Here is a 14739-nt window from a genome sequence, read left to right on the forward strand (position 1 = left end):
CAAGGTAGAGGAACAATGATCTAGATTATGCCCCACTCCTCCCGGCAATTTCCTTACCATGTTTCAGGCAGCGATGTTCTTAAATTGGTTATTTAGACAGAGCGGGGCTTTTATTCATTAATGTCTTCTAAATAAAATGAAATTAAAAATCTGAAGGAAAGATCCAGAACTCCCTTACTTTGCTTACTATCTCAACATTTTTGAGGGGCTTCTGCTTGTGTATTTAGGCCATACACCAAGGCAGACAGTTGGGCTCGAAATAAATGTGGTGCTGAAGAAACCAGGGTCTGAAGGGAGTCACCTGCATCCCGCACAAGATCCCTGGAGAAAAAGAACCCCTTTGGAACCCCTCTGTGAACTGACCGTATGGAACAAGACGAGAGTTTGTTCAGCCATGGGTTGCTTCCCACTGATGGAGCACTGCGGCTTTGATTTCTCCAGCTGTTCCCAGAATCTCAGCTTCATTGTTTTCTCTTTAACTTGCTTTTCTTGCTGGTTTTCTACAGCCCTGCAAAATAGAGGAGGGAGAAGAGACTTGAATCTTTTAAAAACAAACCACTTTACAGGTAGTCTTCACTGAACAACTATTCATTTAACAACAGTCCGAAGTTACGACAGCCTCGGAAAAAGTGCTTTACGACCTGTACTCACACTTACAACTGTCACAAAATGTTGCACCACCCCCACAGTCACATGATTGCAATTCAGGCACTTGGCAGCTGGCTCACATTTACGACCAGCTGCAGCATCCTGCAGTCACGTGATCACAATTTGCGACCTTTTTTGCCAGTTTCCGGCAAAAAAGTCCATTGGGGAAGCTGGATTTGTTTAATGTGATTCACTTAATGGCCACAGTGATTCACTTAAAAGCCATAAAATGGTTGTAAAATTGGGTCCAATCACGTGGTGACTCACTTACTGACTGCACCACTTAACAACCAGTTTTCCGGTCCCTATTGTGGTCATTAAGTGAGGACTCCCTGTATGTGTGAAAGCAATGTGTAAACTTAAACTTAAAATGTATAGGACCTTTTCATTTCATTATTTATTTATTCATTCAAATTGAATAGCCACCCCAGTCCAATGGACTTCTATTACAAATTCAAATAAATATGGTATTGATTACTGCCAAGAGCCAGCACCCTGTAATGATTGGAGCCTTGGGTTCAAACTGATGAAGAGGCCCAGACTCAAATTCCTACTGGCCATGAAGCTTTCAAGACTGCTGACTGGGTTCAGAAATCATGCTAAAGCCATGATTTGTCTAACAAAGACTTAATGATTAAACCATAACTGGCCATACTGGGGCCCGAAACATGACTTTCGAACAACAACGACTGGATTTGTGTTACGTGCAAAGGAAAATCAAACCGCAGCACAGTTCAGCACAATGAGAGACCCCAATTAGTGACAGAATTAAGGGGCTTATTCCACTTCCTTGAGTTTCTTGGAGGAAAGGAAGTACATAGCAAATCAATTATATTTCCAGCTTCTTCATGCAATACCTTGAGCGTCTGGCGTCTTTCTTTGAAGAAGAACCTGGAGGCAATTCCGAACATGCCTCTTCCTTGGTTTCTTTCTGGACTTCTCCAGAAGGCTTAGCGGCACCCTTAGTGCAGTCAGTGAGAAGGGAATTCCTTGCGTTAGACTCCAAATTTCCTGCCATCACCAAGGACTGACCCCTGCGTTTCAGACTCCGCCTTTTTCTGACATTCAGCAGATCAGTTTGGTCAGATTTCTGGAGATCTCGGCTCCTTTTGTCTGGTGCAATAGCTGGCAACTGAGACATCTTTTTTCGAAAGTTTCGGAGCTGTTGCAGCAGAAAACATTTCCCAGTGCAATTTTTGCTAGAAAAGAGAGAGAGAATGAAAGCTTTGGTTGACAGAGCATGTTGGATTGATACATCATGTAAACAACACTCCCCCCCCCAACAATGTGGTTTAGTTCACACATCATGCAGAGCTATGATATAATGGTGGCTTGCTGCATAATCTGCAACTTAGAGCAGCCCTTTAAAAGGATGGGTAAAGGATTTAATTAAGCCAGCTGCAAATGTTTCTGCTAGTTCTCCAACTGCACTCAGCTCCGTGTACTTCATCATGCTTTGTTGAACAGGCCATCTTGACCTAATTCACAAAACATACTAAGCCATAAACTATTACTACAGACCAAGGTGGCTGATTTCATACATCACACTAAGCCAAAAGCATTCTAAGCCATATTATTGGTTAGGGGAAAGTTTTGATTCAGCCAGAGTTGTTAAAAGGGTCTCTGCTGGAGGAGCTTGACTCTGTAGCTTTTCTTAAGGAGCTGTGTTGACTCTGAATGATGGGAACAACAGTCCCGTCTGTCTAGGGCCGTGTTTTTCAAACTTGGCCCCTTTGAGATGTGTAGACTTCAACTCCCAGAATTCCCCAGCCAGCATGTTGGGGAATGTGTGTGAAAAACACTGATCTAGAGCATGTTGAACAATGGGAAAGTTAGTTTGACTGGACAACTAATGCACCATAGCAGACAAAGCTGACATATATCCACATTACTTAACAGGAAATGTTAAGATGCCACCACGCTTTCTTCCGGCATTTCATAAAATATACTGGGGGCAAGCAGAACATGGCACTGGCTTTCTCCATTTCCCAGTCTTCCATTTTTCTTTTCCAACATTTCATGGCCAATGGACCAACTCAGTTTTCATTAGCCTGTCTTTATGCACGCACGTATGTTTTGATTCTCCCTCCCACTGACCATTAACACTTGCATTTGGGATTAGAGGCAGTGGCCCTGGATTGATGAGAAAATGACAACACCCCAGAAGGTCACCTTGAATGAAACTCTTAGGGACAGGAGACACATTTTACGTGAGTTCATGCTCCTAAAAAGGTAACACGGAAATGAGATAAATGGGTATACGGAGAGACAGTTCATACAGGGACCCACCAAACAGAGCTATGGTTACCCATAGCATTCAATCAAGGGTACATTTAGTAGCGAGTTGGCAGCCAGGAAAAATGTAGCAATAACTGCAGGAGGTGGGTGGGTGGTTAAATCAAGGTATTTGTCAGGTGCTGGATCAACTAGTTTCCCATATGATTGCAGAATGGATTTGTTGCTGTGAAGATAGCTCATTTGTGCCACGAGCTTGTGGACCATTGTTCATTTGTACCGTGATGGCTGGGAAAACTCATTCATCCTCCCTTCTTCGTTTTGGGCTGTCACTTCTATATCTTCCTCGTCATCAGAGGAGCTGTCACTCAAGCTGAAAGACAAGAGGGAAATCTCATTGCTCTGTTTTATTACCAACAGCTACCCACCAGAACTACAGACCTGATAAGAGCATTCATGGAAAAGCAATGCTTGACATCAAGTGCAATAAGCACTGGGAGTTTTTTAAAAAAAAAAATCTTTCCTGGAACAAATATTCAGAATGCACTATGAGTAAGCCAGTTTGCCCATAATTTACAACAGACTTTTCTTAATTCTTGATTCCTATTGTTTTACTAGAGCCTATTTTAGTTGTCTTTTGTAGGCTGATACTCAGGAGCTTCCACTCTCAAGTAGAAAACAAACAATCCATTTCTTAAGAGCTTTCATCAGAATCCAGCTCTGTGAAAAGCAGTTCTCAGAATTCAGAGGAGCGTTGTTTAGCTTTATCTCAAAGAATCTACCCCATAGTTCAGATTTTTTTTTTGATATGTTGGAGATTGCCTTACAGGGAGCCTCTGGAAGATGGGCAGAGTAGGCAAATCTGAATTTCTTTCATGTTGCTCCTTTAAGTCCCCCAAAAAGAAAACAGAAGGAAATTGTAGCCCTTACTGATCCATTAAAAAAAACACCAAATTCCACGGCTGGGATAGTATCTTTATTAGAATCAACCAAACGGACCCAAAAATGTAACTTTCAGTTAGATGGGATATTACAAAAAGCAGGGGCGGGGAAGAAGGAAAACAATTCCCAATTAGGCCAGATGTTACAGCCAAACCTTGTGCTGCTCAGACTTAAGTCGGGGTCTGTAGACTGAATACATGTTTCAGTGGTAGGCACAACCAGCTCAGTTTTCCCCAACTTTCAGGGACAAAGCAAATGTTGAATTTGATGTTCTATCTCCTTCAGTCACTAGTTGTACTACACAACTTGGTCTAAATCTCTCAACTTGTAGCCTTGATCTTGGGATATTATCTAACCTAGCACGCATGCATTCTGTATTCCTGGCCTGTGTATCTCATACTTTTAAATAGTAAGCAACTGTGGTATCCTGAACCCATGAATGTTGTCTTCTACTTTTAGGCTATTGTTTACATCTGGGGTTGGTGAAAACCACATAATGTACACTGAGCAGGGGTTTAAACTAGCTGATTTCTGAGATCCCCTCCAACCCTAAGATCCAATTATTTAATGATATGAGCAAAACAGTGGAATTCACATTTCTTTTAATCAGTTTAATTTTCACATCTTAGAAATGGGTTCATTTCCTGTGGCCTTCCCTTCTAAATCTTAACTGTATTCGCTATACAAAAACATAACTTCATATATTTTTCCTTTTAATCAAGTTTCAATTTAAAGGTAAAGGAATCAAATTTAGGTTTTTGTCCTGGCCAACTTCTTTTGGAAGCATGCGTCCTCTCTGCCCCATGCCACTCATAGCCAAATGCATCTCCGGCAACTCCTGTCTTAGATGATACAAAAACATCTTCTGGTCCCACAATTGCTGCCATGCAACACGCTGCTAATTACCTTTGTGCTTCATCAGCCAAAGGTTCAAGCTTTTGCTTTATGGTGTCCCTTAAATCAATATACACAGTTGGAGGCTCTGGAACACATAACAGTGCTGCTGGAATCTGACTCAGATCATTTCTTACGAGTGCTGGGAGAGAATCATCTCTGAAAGCATAAATGACATTCACTTTTGCAATATCTGTTCCCCTCAAAAACTGATTAGAAATATTTTACAATGATCATTCCATTGCATTCATTTAACACACAAGCCAAGACAGCATCATTTGTTCAAAACAGACACAGTATAATCTATGGTCAAACCTGGATTAACATCATAATTTCCAACCAAGAAATAGCAAAACAACAACAACAACAACAACAATCTTGAGCTGGTCAAGAAATTATAATAAGAATTTTGAGTAATATTGCAAATCCGCTTTTTTTTAATAAGAGGATACAATGGTAATTAAAGCAGTTTTACTGTACTGTATGGTTCTATTCTATTTACTTAAAAATAAACATAACTCAGATACCTGAGCATTAAGTCCAGCTAAATGTCAAAATACCACCTTTCCTTGCTAAGATAAAGTCTACAGAGATGAAGCTGGGCTGGGCTGGCCTCACTTGGAGGAGACCTGTAGAACTTAGGAGAAACCATTTCAAGACCCCTTCTTATGTTCCTGTCATCCATGTCCCCAATGGAAAGACTGAGTAAAGGACCTGTCCTGAAGGCATTAGAAACAGAGAGACCAGTATGGTTTCCCAAATCATCCCTTTCCAATTCACGTAGGCCTTTGCATTTTAAATTGTGCCCGGAAATAATCCAATTACCAATGAAGCTATTGTAAATAGAGAGGGATGTGTGTCCACCTCCAGCATTTAACAGGCTTAGGAGGAATGACTGGTCCAAGGTCACTCCCTGAGTTACAGAGCTAATAAGGGATTTGATGGGAGTGAGAGCTATTCAGTCCAACAGGATTTACTGAGGAATACTCGTCCACAGATCAGTGGTTGCTGTAACCAGATTCCTACAGTCTCCTTCTGCGAACGTGATGAACTTGTATGCATCTATGAGGCAAGAGTTTGTGTGTGAAGAAATGCTTTGTGTGTGCACAGGCAGGAAAGATCAATTAATTTACCTTATTTTACAGGTAATTTGTAATCGGTTACAATGAATTCAATGAGTCAATAATTACTTGTTTTGTCCTAGTCGTGCCAGGCTTTGGGTTTTGTTTTTTGTTTTTTGTTTTTTTTGGAGTTGGCTTCCAAAAATGTATTTTGTGACAAAAAAAGAAATATGTCCAGATTGGTGGGTGTTAACAATCCCAGAAAGAAAGTAGGGATTTTTGTGTGTTTTCGGTTTAAGATGAGATAAATCATCTTAAACGTAGGGATGTCACCCACTGAGGTGGATATGATGGCGCTGAATTTTAATTAAACTGCAATCAAATCAAATTCAATTTTTTGTCCCGGCCCTGTCTATTCCTTTGTCTTGACTTTCACCCACTACTCCAAAGCATCACTTAAGTTATGGCTCACAGCCTGGCAAAAAATATGTGCATCCCCACAGTATTGGATAACACTTCCTTTTTCGGTAGCAAGAAACTTTGGGCAGATCTAATGATGCTCCCAGCCAAGGCAGCAAAATGGGCCTACCTCGCATCCCCCCGGCATTGGTCAAGGTAGAGAAGTTTGGGAGGGCGCCTCTGGCAGTGAGGGAAAAATGTCTTCGACTGCTTACGAGACAATTCTTCTAGTTTTCCCATCAGCCTTGATTGGGACACAGCCCTGAAAGTCTCTGAAGGTGGGAAAGAAGAACTACTTAATCTTGCTGGGAAAAGGAAGGTCAATATCTTTATTTCTTAGTCTAGCTCATCAGGAAAGGAGCATGGATTACTCACGCACTTACAGGGCATTTTTATATCCTTATTTACAGGAAAGCATTATGATAATCATTTCTCATTCAAATGGAAAAAAGGTGTTTTGGAAGAAAGTCACATCCTCTATACGAGCTGAGAACCTGGGGGAAAAATCATGCAAGTGCTAATGGTTTTCAGCCAACGATTTGGCTTGTTGTATAGCCATAGATAAAATTATATTGTAGAAGCCAGGTTTCCAGAATCTTTATACCTCTGAAAGGTACATAATGCTGGGGATAACCTCCACTAAACAGTTGTATTAAAAGTGGACTTCAGCTCCCATAATCCCTACCTAGTAAAAATCAAGTTAGCTGGGATTATGGGAGCTGAAGCTAAATTTCATCTGGAGGGCAACAGATTGGGGAAGATAAAATAATCAAGAAGAATCTGAATGCATTACAGTAGGAATAACTATAAAGTACTACACAAACATCTGAACGTTGTGGATATGCAACTCCATTTCAATCAATTGTTACAGATTTAGTGTGTTCTAATGTGCTGTGAACTCACCGTGGCTCACAGAAGGAGATCCAGCTTCCCCCGGCCAGTTTGTAGTCTTACTTTGCTTCTCTAGCTTCTGGAGAACTTTGTCTAGATCCCATTTCTCAATATCCTGGAAGGAAAGTAGTTCATGAATGAATAAAAAATAAGGTTCACCAGCACTTTGGATTCAATCTCCAAAAGCTGCTTTGGAGTGCAAATTGGTACTTTTTTTGTGACATTATAGCAAATGTGCTTTTCCCAGGATCATGCTCCTATACTTTCTGAACTATCTTTTGGAAGTAAAATCCAAAGTGCTATGCAGCCATGGTAAGTAGAGGTAAAGGTTTCCCTTGACATTAAGTCCAGTCGTGCCCGACTCTAGGGGGCGGTGCTCATCTCCGTTTCAAAGCCGAAGAGCCGTCATTTGTCCGTAGACACTTCTGTGGTCATGTGGCCGGCATGACTACACAGAATGCCGTCACCTACCCGCCGAAGCGGTGCCTATTAATCGACTCACATTGGCATGTTTTTGAACTGCTAGGTTGGCAGGAGCTGGGACTGGCGATGGGACCTCACCCCGTCACGCGGATTCGAACCGCCGACCTTCCGATCGGCAAGCTCAGCAGCTCAGCAGCCATGGTAAGGACTACTTAAAACTTAAGTTTAAAAAGTTGGTGTTAAGTAGACTTCTGTGATGCAGAAGTATACTGCTTTAACACAAGATGCACAATCAGTGCTAAAAGATTTAACTTGCACAATCTCTACGTCATGTCTATCTGTAAAACATTATAACTCTTACTCATTTTTATTAAGCTTTATGACAGCTTTCCTTTGGGCCATTGCAAACTATCCTCACTGTCATGTTCACTGATTCAATGTAGTGTATACATCATAACGTTTCCCATGTCATGGTGCTGACGCGCGTTTCTGTTTGGGAGGGAGCTGCTGTGAGACCTTGTACCAAGCTCTGTGTGTGAAATCAGTACAATGGAATGTGTTTGGGTTATGTTCTCTGCTCAAGGCCTTTTCCCGCAGACCATCAGAAACCGTTAGGAGCACCTGGGATTGTGAACTTGAGGAGATTCTAATGGGGGGAGGGATCTAATTTGCACCGAGGGTTTTTAGCTTGAATTTGGCGCACTTTCATCATTCTCAGCTTTCTCTGTGATCCTGCATACTATTCTTTAATAAATCAGATATCTTTGAATTCCTGCTCGTGAGTCTGACGGTGTTTTAGAATAGGCAACCATTACACTCACATCTTAACAATCCATCCAACACTCAATTTTTTTTTCAGTACTTACAGCATTAAACTTTTGCTGTTTTTGTCATCTACTGTATCTGACACATTTTATACTAGGAACATGTCCAAAAAAACACCCCACTTTTGATTGCACTATACTGTAGAATGCACATGGCTCCATGCAAGTTACCTCGCTATTCAGTAGGGTTCTGTCTGTATTCCCAAACATTTGCTCCCAAAGTATATATTGAAAAAGATACTATAAATGCCAAGTTTCAAAATATGAACAGTTAGAAATGTGTGTTGCTGTCTCTTTCATTTTAGAGCTCCAAGCTTTGTGTTATAAACTGACAGCTTGAGGACCACAATAGCAATTGTACATCATTCTGAAGACGTAAACTGCCAATTACAGCTGAATAGCATCACAGTTGCAACAAATATGTAAATTCAAGCCTTTCATTCTGATTCAGACACTGTTGGTGATCAAAGCTAATGCTGTTTTCACTGTAAATGCTCATCTATTTGTTGCCTCTTACAAAAACAAAAACGGGTCATCATGTTGTTCTTGGCTGCTAAGCTCCTAAGAAGTGGAAGACCACCCCCCACCCACCCCAAATTAGCCCAGCTCTAAAATAGCAAAAATTTGCTCTGGGCCTTGATCAGATGCTCCAGCTTAATTTGTCACATCAGGCTGGAGCTAACTGTGACTTGGCAAGGACCCCAGAGTTCCACTGATTACAGAGTGGGGAAGAGATGAAGATGGCAAATAAATAGAAATTACATTTAAAGCATTTTTCCAAAGAAGCGTGAGAGGTATACCTAAATCCACTTCAGCTACAGGAAAATAAGGGTGATGATACACTGGAACCCTTCAACAAATTTCTTATGAAGCCCAAGAAATATTCAGTGAACGGGCTAAGTTCACGGGCTCTGAAACAGGACTATCTACAGTTCAAATCAGACACGGCTTTGCTAGAGCAAGGTCAAAGGAAAGTCCAGCTTTGGGGAATGTCTGGAACTTTGGGAGCCTGGCTTAGCCACTCACGTTTATACTCCAGTACACATGAGCACACCAACATTTTCATGTCTTGTAATTAATCTGTGGCTAGGTCATTGTGCCATCAATATCCTGACTCAAACTGCCGGAGAGCCATAACCTATACCAGTGTTTCTCAACCTCAGCGACTTTAAGACATGTGGACTCCAACTCCCAGAATTCCCCAGCCGGCATGTCTTAAAGTTGCTGAGATTAAGAAACACCGCACGAGACCATCTAGCTTGGTGCTGTTGTTCCTGATTAACGGCACTCCCCAGTGTTTCCAAGAGGACTTTTTCCAGTCCTACCTAGAGATGCTGAGGACTGGACTAGGGCCTCTTACATGCACGGAGAACAGAGGAGGCAACTTAAATAGCCAACGTGATGGGGCTGTTGTTTCCTGACATACACTCTTTACTCATTTCTTATCGTCTTCTGCTAGTATACCCGATGAAACAGAATCACTTGCAAAAGATCAAAAAAACATAAAGAAGCCACAGCAGGATAAGCTACATGGTCACCACCAGGCAAAAGACCTCTGCTATACCACCTTCATAGGGACGCGGTGGCGCTGCGGGTTAAACCGCTGAGCTGTCGATCGGAAGGTCGGCGGTTCGAAACCGCGCGGCGGGGTGAGCTCCCGTTGCTCGTCCCAGCTTCTGCACACCAAGCAGTTCGAAAACATGCAAATGTGAGTAGATTAATTGGTACCGCTTCGGCGGGAAGGTAACGGCGTTCCGTGAGTCGTGCTGGCCACATGACCCGGAAGTGTCCTATGGACAACGCTGGCTCCAAGGCTTTGAAACGGAGATGAGCACCGCCCCCTAGAGTCGGACACGACTGGACTTTACGTCAAGGGAAACCTTTACCTTTACTATACCACCTTCAACCATCTTAACCAGCAGCATTCAGCAAACAAGCTTGGTTCACCTAAGAGTGGAGAAACATAAGTTCTAGCACCGCCTCAGCCACGGAAGTTCACTACTTGTATTTGGGCCGGGCACTCCTCTCTGCCCAACCTATCTCACAGGGCTGTGATGAAGGAAAAGTAAGTCTTGCACTGCACTTAGATATAAACACACACCAAATAAACATATTGCTATACGGCAGGTCCCCGGTTTAAGAACGTCCCGTTTTACAGACGATTCCTAGTTAAGAACAGACTGCCATAAAGACTATTATATTAAAAATGTGAGTTAAGCACAATGTTTTGGGTTAAATACACAACACTACTTTGCGTATTATTATGCTTAAGACGTTTTAGCGTATTTGGAAGTGTTTCTTAAGTGTTTTATATGCATAGAAAGGTAAAATATATACTAAGACAAACTTTTGACTAACTGATGCTAAATAACCATTCCAACTTACGTACAAATTTGACTTAAGGACAGACTTAGGAATGGAACTCGTTCTTAAACCGGGGAGCTGCTGTATTAGCATCTACAAGCTTCCCACCTTTATTCATGGTAATATAATCCTCCTAATCAGCTATTATCAAATACAAAGAAAGGGAAATTCAGAAGCTTGGATGAGCAGATGATTACAGAGACAGAAAAGATCCTATTCCCATCCGTACCTTGAAGCGAAATAGCGTCAGTTCCTGGGGATGTTCAGCTAAAACAACAGTCTCCTTTTTTACCTCTGCCATTCTTTCTAAATGGTTTTTATTTTGGGGTTGTGGATGACCTAAGTCAGAAGGGAGTCTTAACGGTGCTTTGGAAAGGATTGTCGTTTCTATTAGCTTCCTTCGCTCTTTCTCACCAGTGTCTAACATCAACAAAGGTGATATGTCCATGGTTGGTAACGTATCAGATGATGAATTTGGAGCGTTCTTCTCTTTCTTCAGATCCCACACTTTTTCTGTGATGACTCGTGAGATACCCTCACCAAATTGCTGCTCATTCATAAAGAACTCTGAAGAACTAATGGCATGTTGGCTTGGCTCTTCTTCAGTTTGACATCTGGAGAGGCCTGTGTCAAGCAAGAGGTTCCCCCTAGATTCAGACAGAGGGACTCTCTCATTCTGCAAAGCTGAACTTCCCAGATATTCATTCCAGATCTCCTGAGGATGACTCATGAGGGAAAATGTTTCCTAAAATTTAGAAGAAACACCAGTTACATTGCCATAAACAGTAATACACATTTGAAAAACTTAACATGTTGAGGCAGAAGCTTTGTGCCCAGCTGTTGTGTGTGTCTATGCCACACATTGAGGCTATGTTTATACAACACACTTAATCAGGTAAGTTGAAGATCTAGCAGCTGCACTTGCTCAACATGTAATGCTTGGGTACTGTTACCCTTGGTTACTTTTGCTGTTGTTAACACATTGTGCAAAACCAGCCCCTTTGTTAGTTTAGGCCTCAAGGCACTGGGTTTATCTAGAAAACGGTTGAACACAGTAACTCAGGTAAATTGTAAAACTGCAGTCAAAGAATTTTGTTCAGAGCTTTAACAACCTTCTGGTTGGCCCAACTAAGCTTTATTAATTCTAGGTTAAATAGAACCAGATAGAATAACTAGATAAATTAATTAGATAGAATCAATGACCTGCAAGTGTGATCCTTCCAGTGAGAAATCTTCCAGTTCTTCTGTCAGGTCAGGAATCAAGTTGGACTGATCCCGTTGGTACAGGAAAAGCTCCTCATCTTCCTCCCCATCAGCCTGTCATGCAGGAGATAGAAACTGGATGACATTTGTTAAAAGGCAACCACAGAAGATGGCACTGACATCTGCTTACTGCTTCTTTGGGGGATGTCATTAATCCCAGCATAAAACTGTAAACTAAGCTCACTTACCTGGAAGAAGCGATGTCCGCATCTGTGGCATTTCACTAGAAATGATCTTTAAAAATAAAACAGGACTGAACAAATCACAGTAAGCAGTGCAGTGCTATTTAACAGCGTTAGGTTTTCTTATCTGTTTATGGCTGCCCGTGGGGAAAGGAAATTAAACCCAACCTTTACAATGCAGGGCCTCAGCTTGAATTTCTGTTGCTATCCTAGCCTGCCTTGCAGAGAAAAGCAGCTTCTTCATCCAGTCCCCCTCAATTCTGTCTCTGAACAGGCACCACAGTTTTGAAGGATGCCTCCCTAAGTATTCTGCAAATCTCCACCTCTTGGATAAATGAATGAAAGAGTAACTTTATTGATTAGTCAAACGACCATATCAAGAAGTTGGGCAACAGCTATTATAAGATATAAAATATAAAATATGGTACCATAAAACTGCTAAAATACAGTAAAATTAGCTAAAATATACTATGGTGAGATAAAATACAGTAGGGTAAAATAGAGATAAAATTGTAAGATAAAAATGCAAGATATAATAAAATGAGTAATAAAATACAGAACAATGTGAATTTAAATAAATTCATCACCTTTACATGCCACCCCAATGTGTTCTATGAATTGCGTTCTCAGTTGGACAGCCCTAACTAGAAACTTAACAGTTCTATTGACCACATATATATTTGTCCCCTGGAGGAAGTAACATAGTCTTTTGTTGCAGTCCCAGTGTGTGGTTCTATCAATTAATGTCTGGAGGTACTGAGCCCCCGGTGGGGCATACAGTTGGCCGTTAAATAGGACGTGTGCAATGACTTCTACTTCGGATGCTCCACAAACACATGTCCTCTCAAGGTAAGGCACTTGGTGGAATCGTCCGTATTTGACCATGGAATCTAGCTGCTCAAATCTGTTGGATAAATAAATTCCTCTTACTTGATACAAACACATGTCCTCTTAAGGTAAGGATCTCCGTGTAAACTGAGTGTAGGAACTGAGTGTACTCAGTGTAGGAACTTCTGTTTCCTTCAAATCACCCACCCCACCAGAACTGCTACTACTGGTTGTCAAGTTTGGTAGAAAAAGAAGGATGGAAGGTTGTTCTGATGATTGTTCTGATGAGGGTTGTAGGGGTGACAGTTAAGCCTGTCTACAATTAGTAAGTAATATAACTTTATTGATTAGTCAATTGACCATATCAAAAAGTTTGGCATCAGCCACGATAAAATATAGTACCGTAAGACAGATAAAATGCAGTAAGGTAACATAAAATATACTAAGGTGGGAGAAAATACAGTAGGGTAAAATAGAGATAGAAGAGTAAGATAAAAGTATAAGATATAATAAGACGAGTAATAAAATACAAAAACAATATGTGTTTAGGTGAATTCGTCACCTTTACAAGCCACCCCAATGCGTTCTATAAATTGTGTTCTCAATTGGACAGCCCTAACTACAAACTTAACAGTTCTCTTGACTACATATATATTTGTGAGTTCAGGTCACAAATCCATATGTGGTCAACAGAAGTCCCAATGTATGGTTCTGTCAAGTAGTGTCTGGAGGTACTGAGCCCTTGCTGGGGCATAGAGTTGGCAGTTAAATGGGACATGTGCAATGTCTTCTACTTCGGGCGCTCCACAAACACATGTCCACTCAAGGTAGACCATGTCACTTGGTGGACTCCTCCGTATTTGACCATAGAATCTAACTGCTCAAATCTGTTGGATAAATAAATTCCTCTTACTTGATACAAATAGCTGAAACTTAACAGAAAACTGAACTTGGATTACCAAGGATACATCAGAGTCCATCGAAGGAATCTGATCTCTTATTGCAGACAGGAGGGCTCCCCACCGGAAGGCAGAGCCACGAAGGTCAGGGGGACCCCCTGCTTCCTTGTTTCGGTCCCCCGATGCCATCTGAAGGGGTCCCGGGCTACTGTTGGGCTAGGAGTCAGTGCGTGGCCCTAAAGACACGGAACAAAGGCAGCAAAAAACCAGCGATATCCGTCCAAGTGGAGAAATGCTATTTTTGATGCGGGAGCCTCTACAGGGCGGGTTCTCCAGGGATCTCCCTGAGGGTCTTTGGGCAGACTTGGCCCTTGACCCTCAAGACCACACTAGCAGCAGACCAGCAATTATCAATATTTGTTTCAGTTACGTCAATTAAAACGGGGGGAAGGGGCTCGGGGGCGATGAACCAAGAGTAAGATACAGGGAGGGAGGAAAGGGAGCCTCGTAACTCTGGCAACTGTCCATCAATTAGCCCCGCCTCCTAGCAACGGGGACAGCCTTCGGCGCTTCCATAGCAACCAGAGGCGACAGCCACTCTCCGGTTGAATCCCGCTTCGTTCTTACGCCACCGGCGTAGCCCAGCCACTCACACGACCCCTTCCTCGTCGCAACGGAGCAACCACCTCCACTCCACACCACTCAACCGCCGTTACCACGAGCCGCATTTCAAACGGCGTGCGTTTCCCGACTTTGGCTCCACCCACCCCGGAGGTCCTGGTAGGATATCAACGTCAATATAGTGTGGGCAAGCCTACCGTGCTTG

The 14739-nt window shown here is 42.1% G+C and overlaps 1 protein-coding gene across 1 annotated transcript; it reads right to left on the bottom strand.

Moving 5' to 3' along the window:
- Window positions 1-1268: 1268 nt before the first annotated feature.
- Window positions 1269-14575, bottom strand: DNAAF8 (dynein axonemal assembly factor 8). Its single transcript, XM_063314723.1, has 8 exons — window positions 13974-14575; window positions 11945-12058; window positions 10971-11486; window positions 7143-7245; window positions 6370-6511; window positions 4732-4878; window positions 3164-3256; window positions 1269-1847 (listed from the first exon to the last, which is right to left on the bottom strand). The coding sequence occupies exons 1-8, from the start codon at window positions 14100-14102 to the stop codon at window positions 1478-1480; spliced, it is 1614 nt and encodes a 537-aa protein (XP_063170793.1). The 5' UTR covers window positions 14103-14575; the 3' UTR covers window positions 1269-1477.
- Between the last annotated feature and the right edge of the window lie 164 nt (window positions 14576-14739).

The sequence above is a fragment of the Candoia aspera genome, chromosome 14, assembly GCF_035149785.1.
Source record: "Candoia aspera isolate rCanAsp1 chromosome 14, rCanAsp1.hap2, whole genome shotgun sequence".
Taxonomy (NCBI): Eukaryota; Metazoa; Chordata; class Lepidosauria; order Squamata; family Boidae; genus Candoia; species Candoia aspera.

Coding starts and splice junctions, on each gene's coding strand:
- DNAAF8 (XM_063314723.1), bottom strand. CDS start 14,102: ATGGCATCGGGGGACCGAAACAAGGAAGCAGGGGGTCCCCCTGACCTT. Junction 4,879..6,369: donor CAATGCCGGGGGGATGCGAG/GTAGGCCCATTT, acceptor TTATGCTTTCAG/AGATGATTCTCTCCCAGCAC. Junction 3,257..4,731: donor TTGGCTGATGAAGCACAAAG/GTAATTAGCAGC, acceptor CTTGTCTTTCAG/CTTGAGTGACAGCTCCTCTG.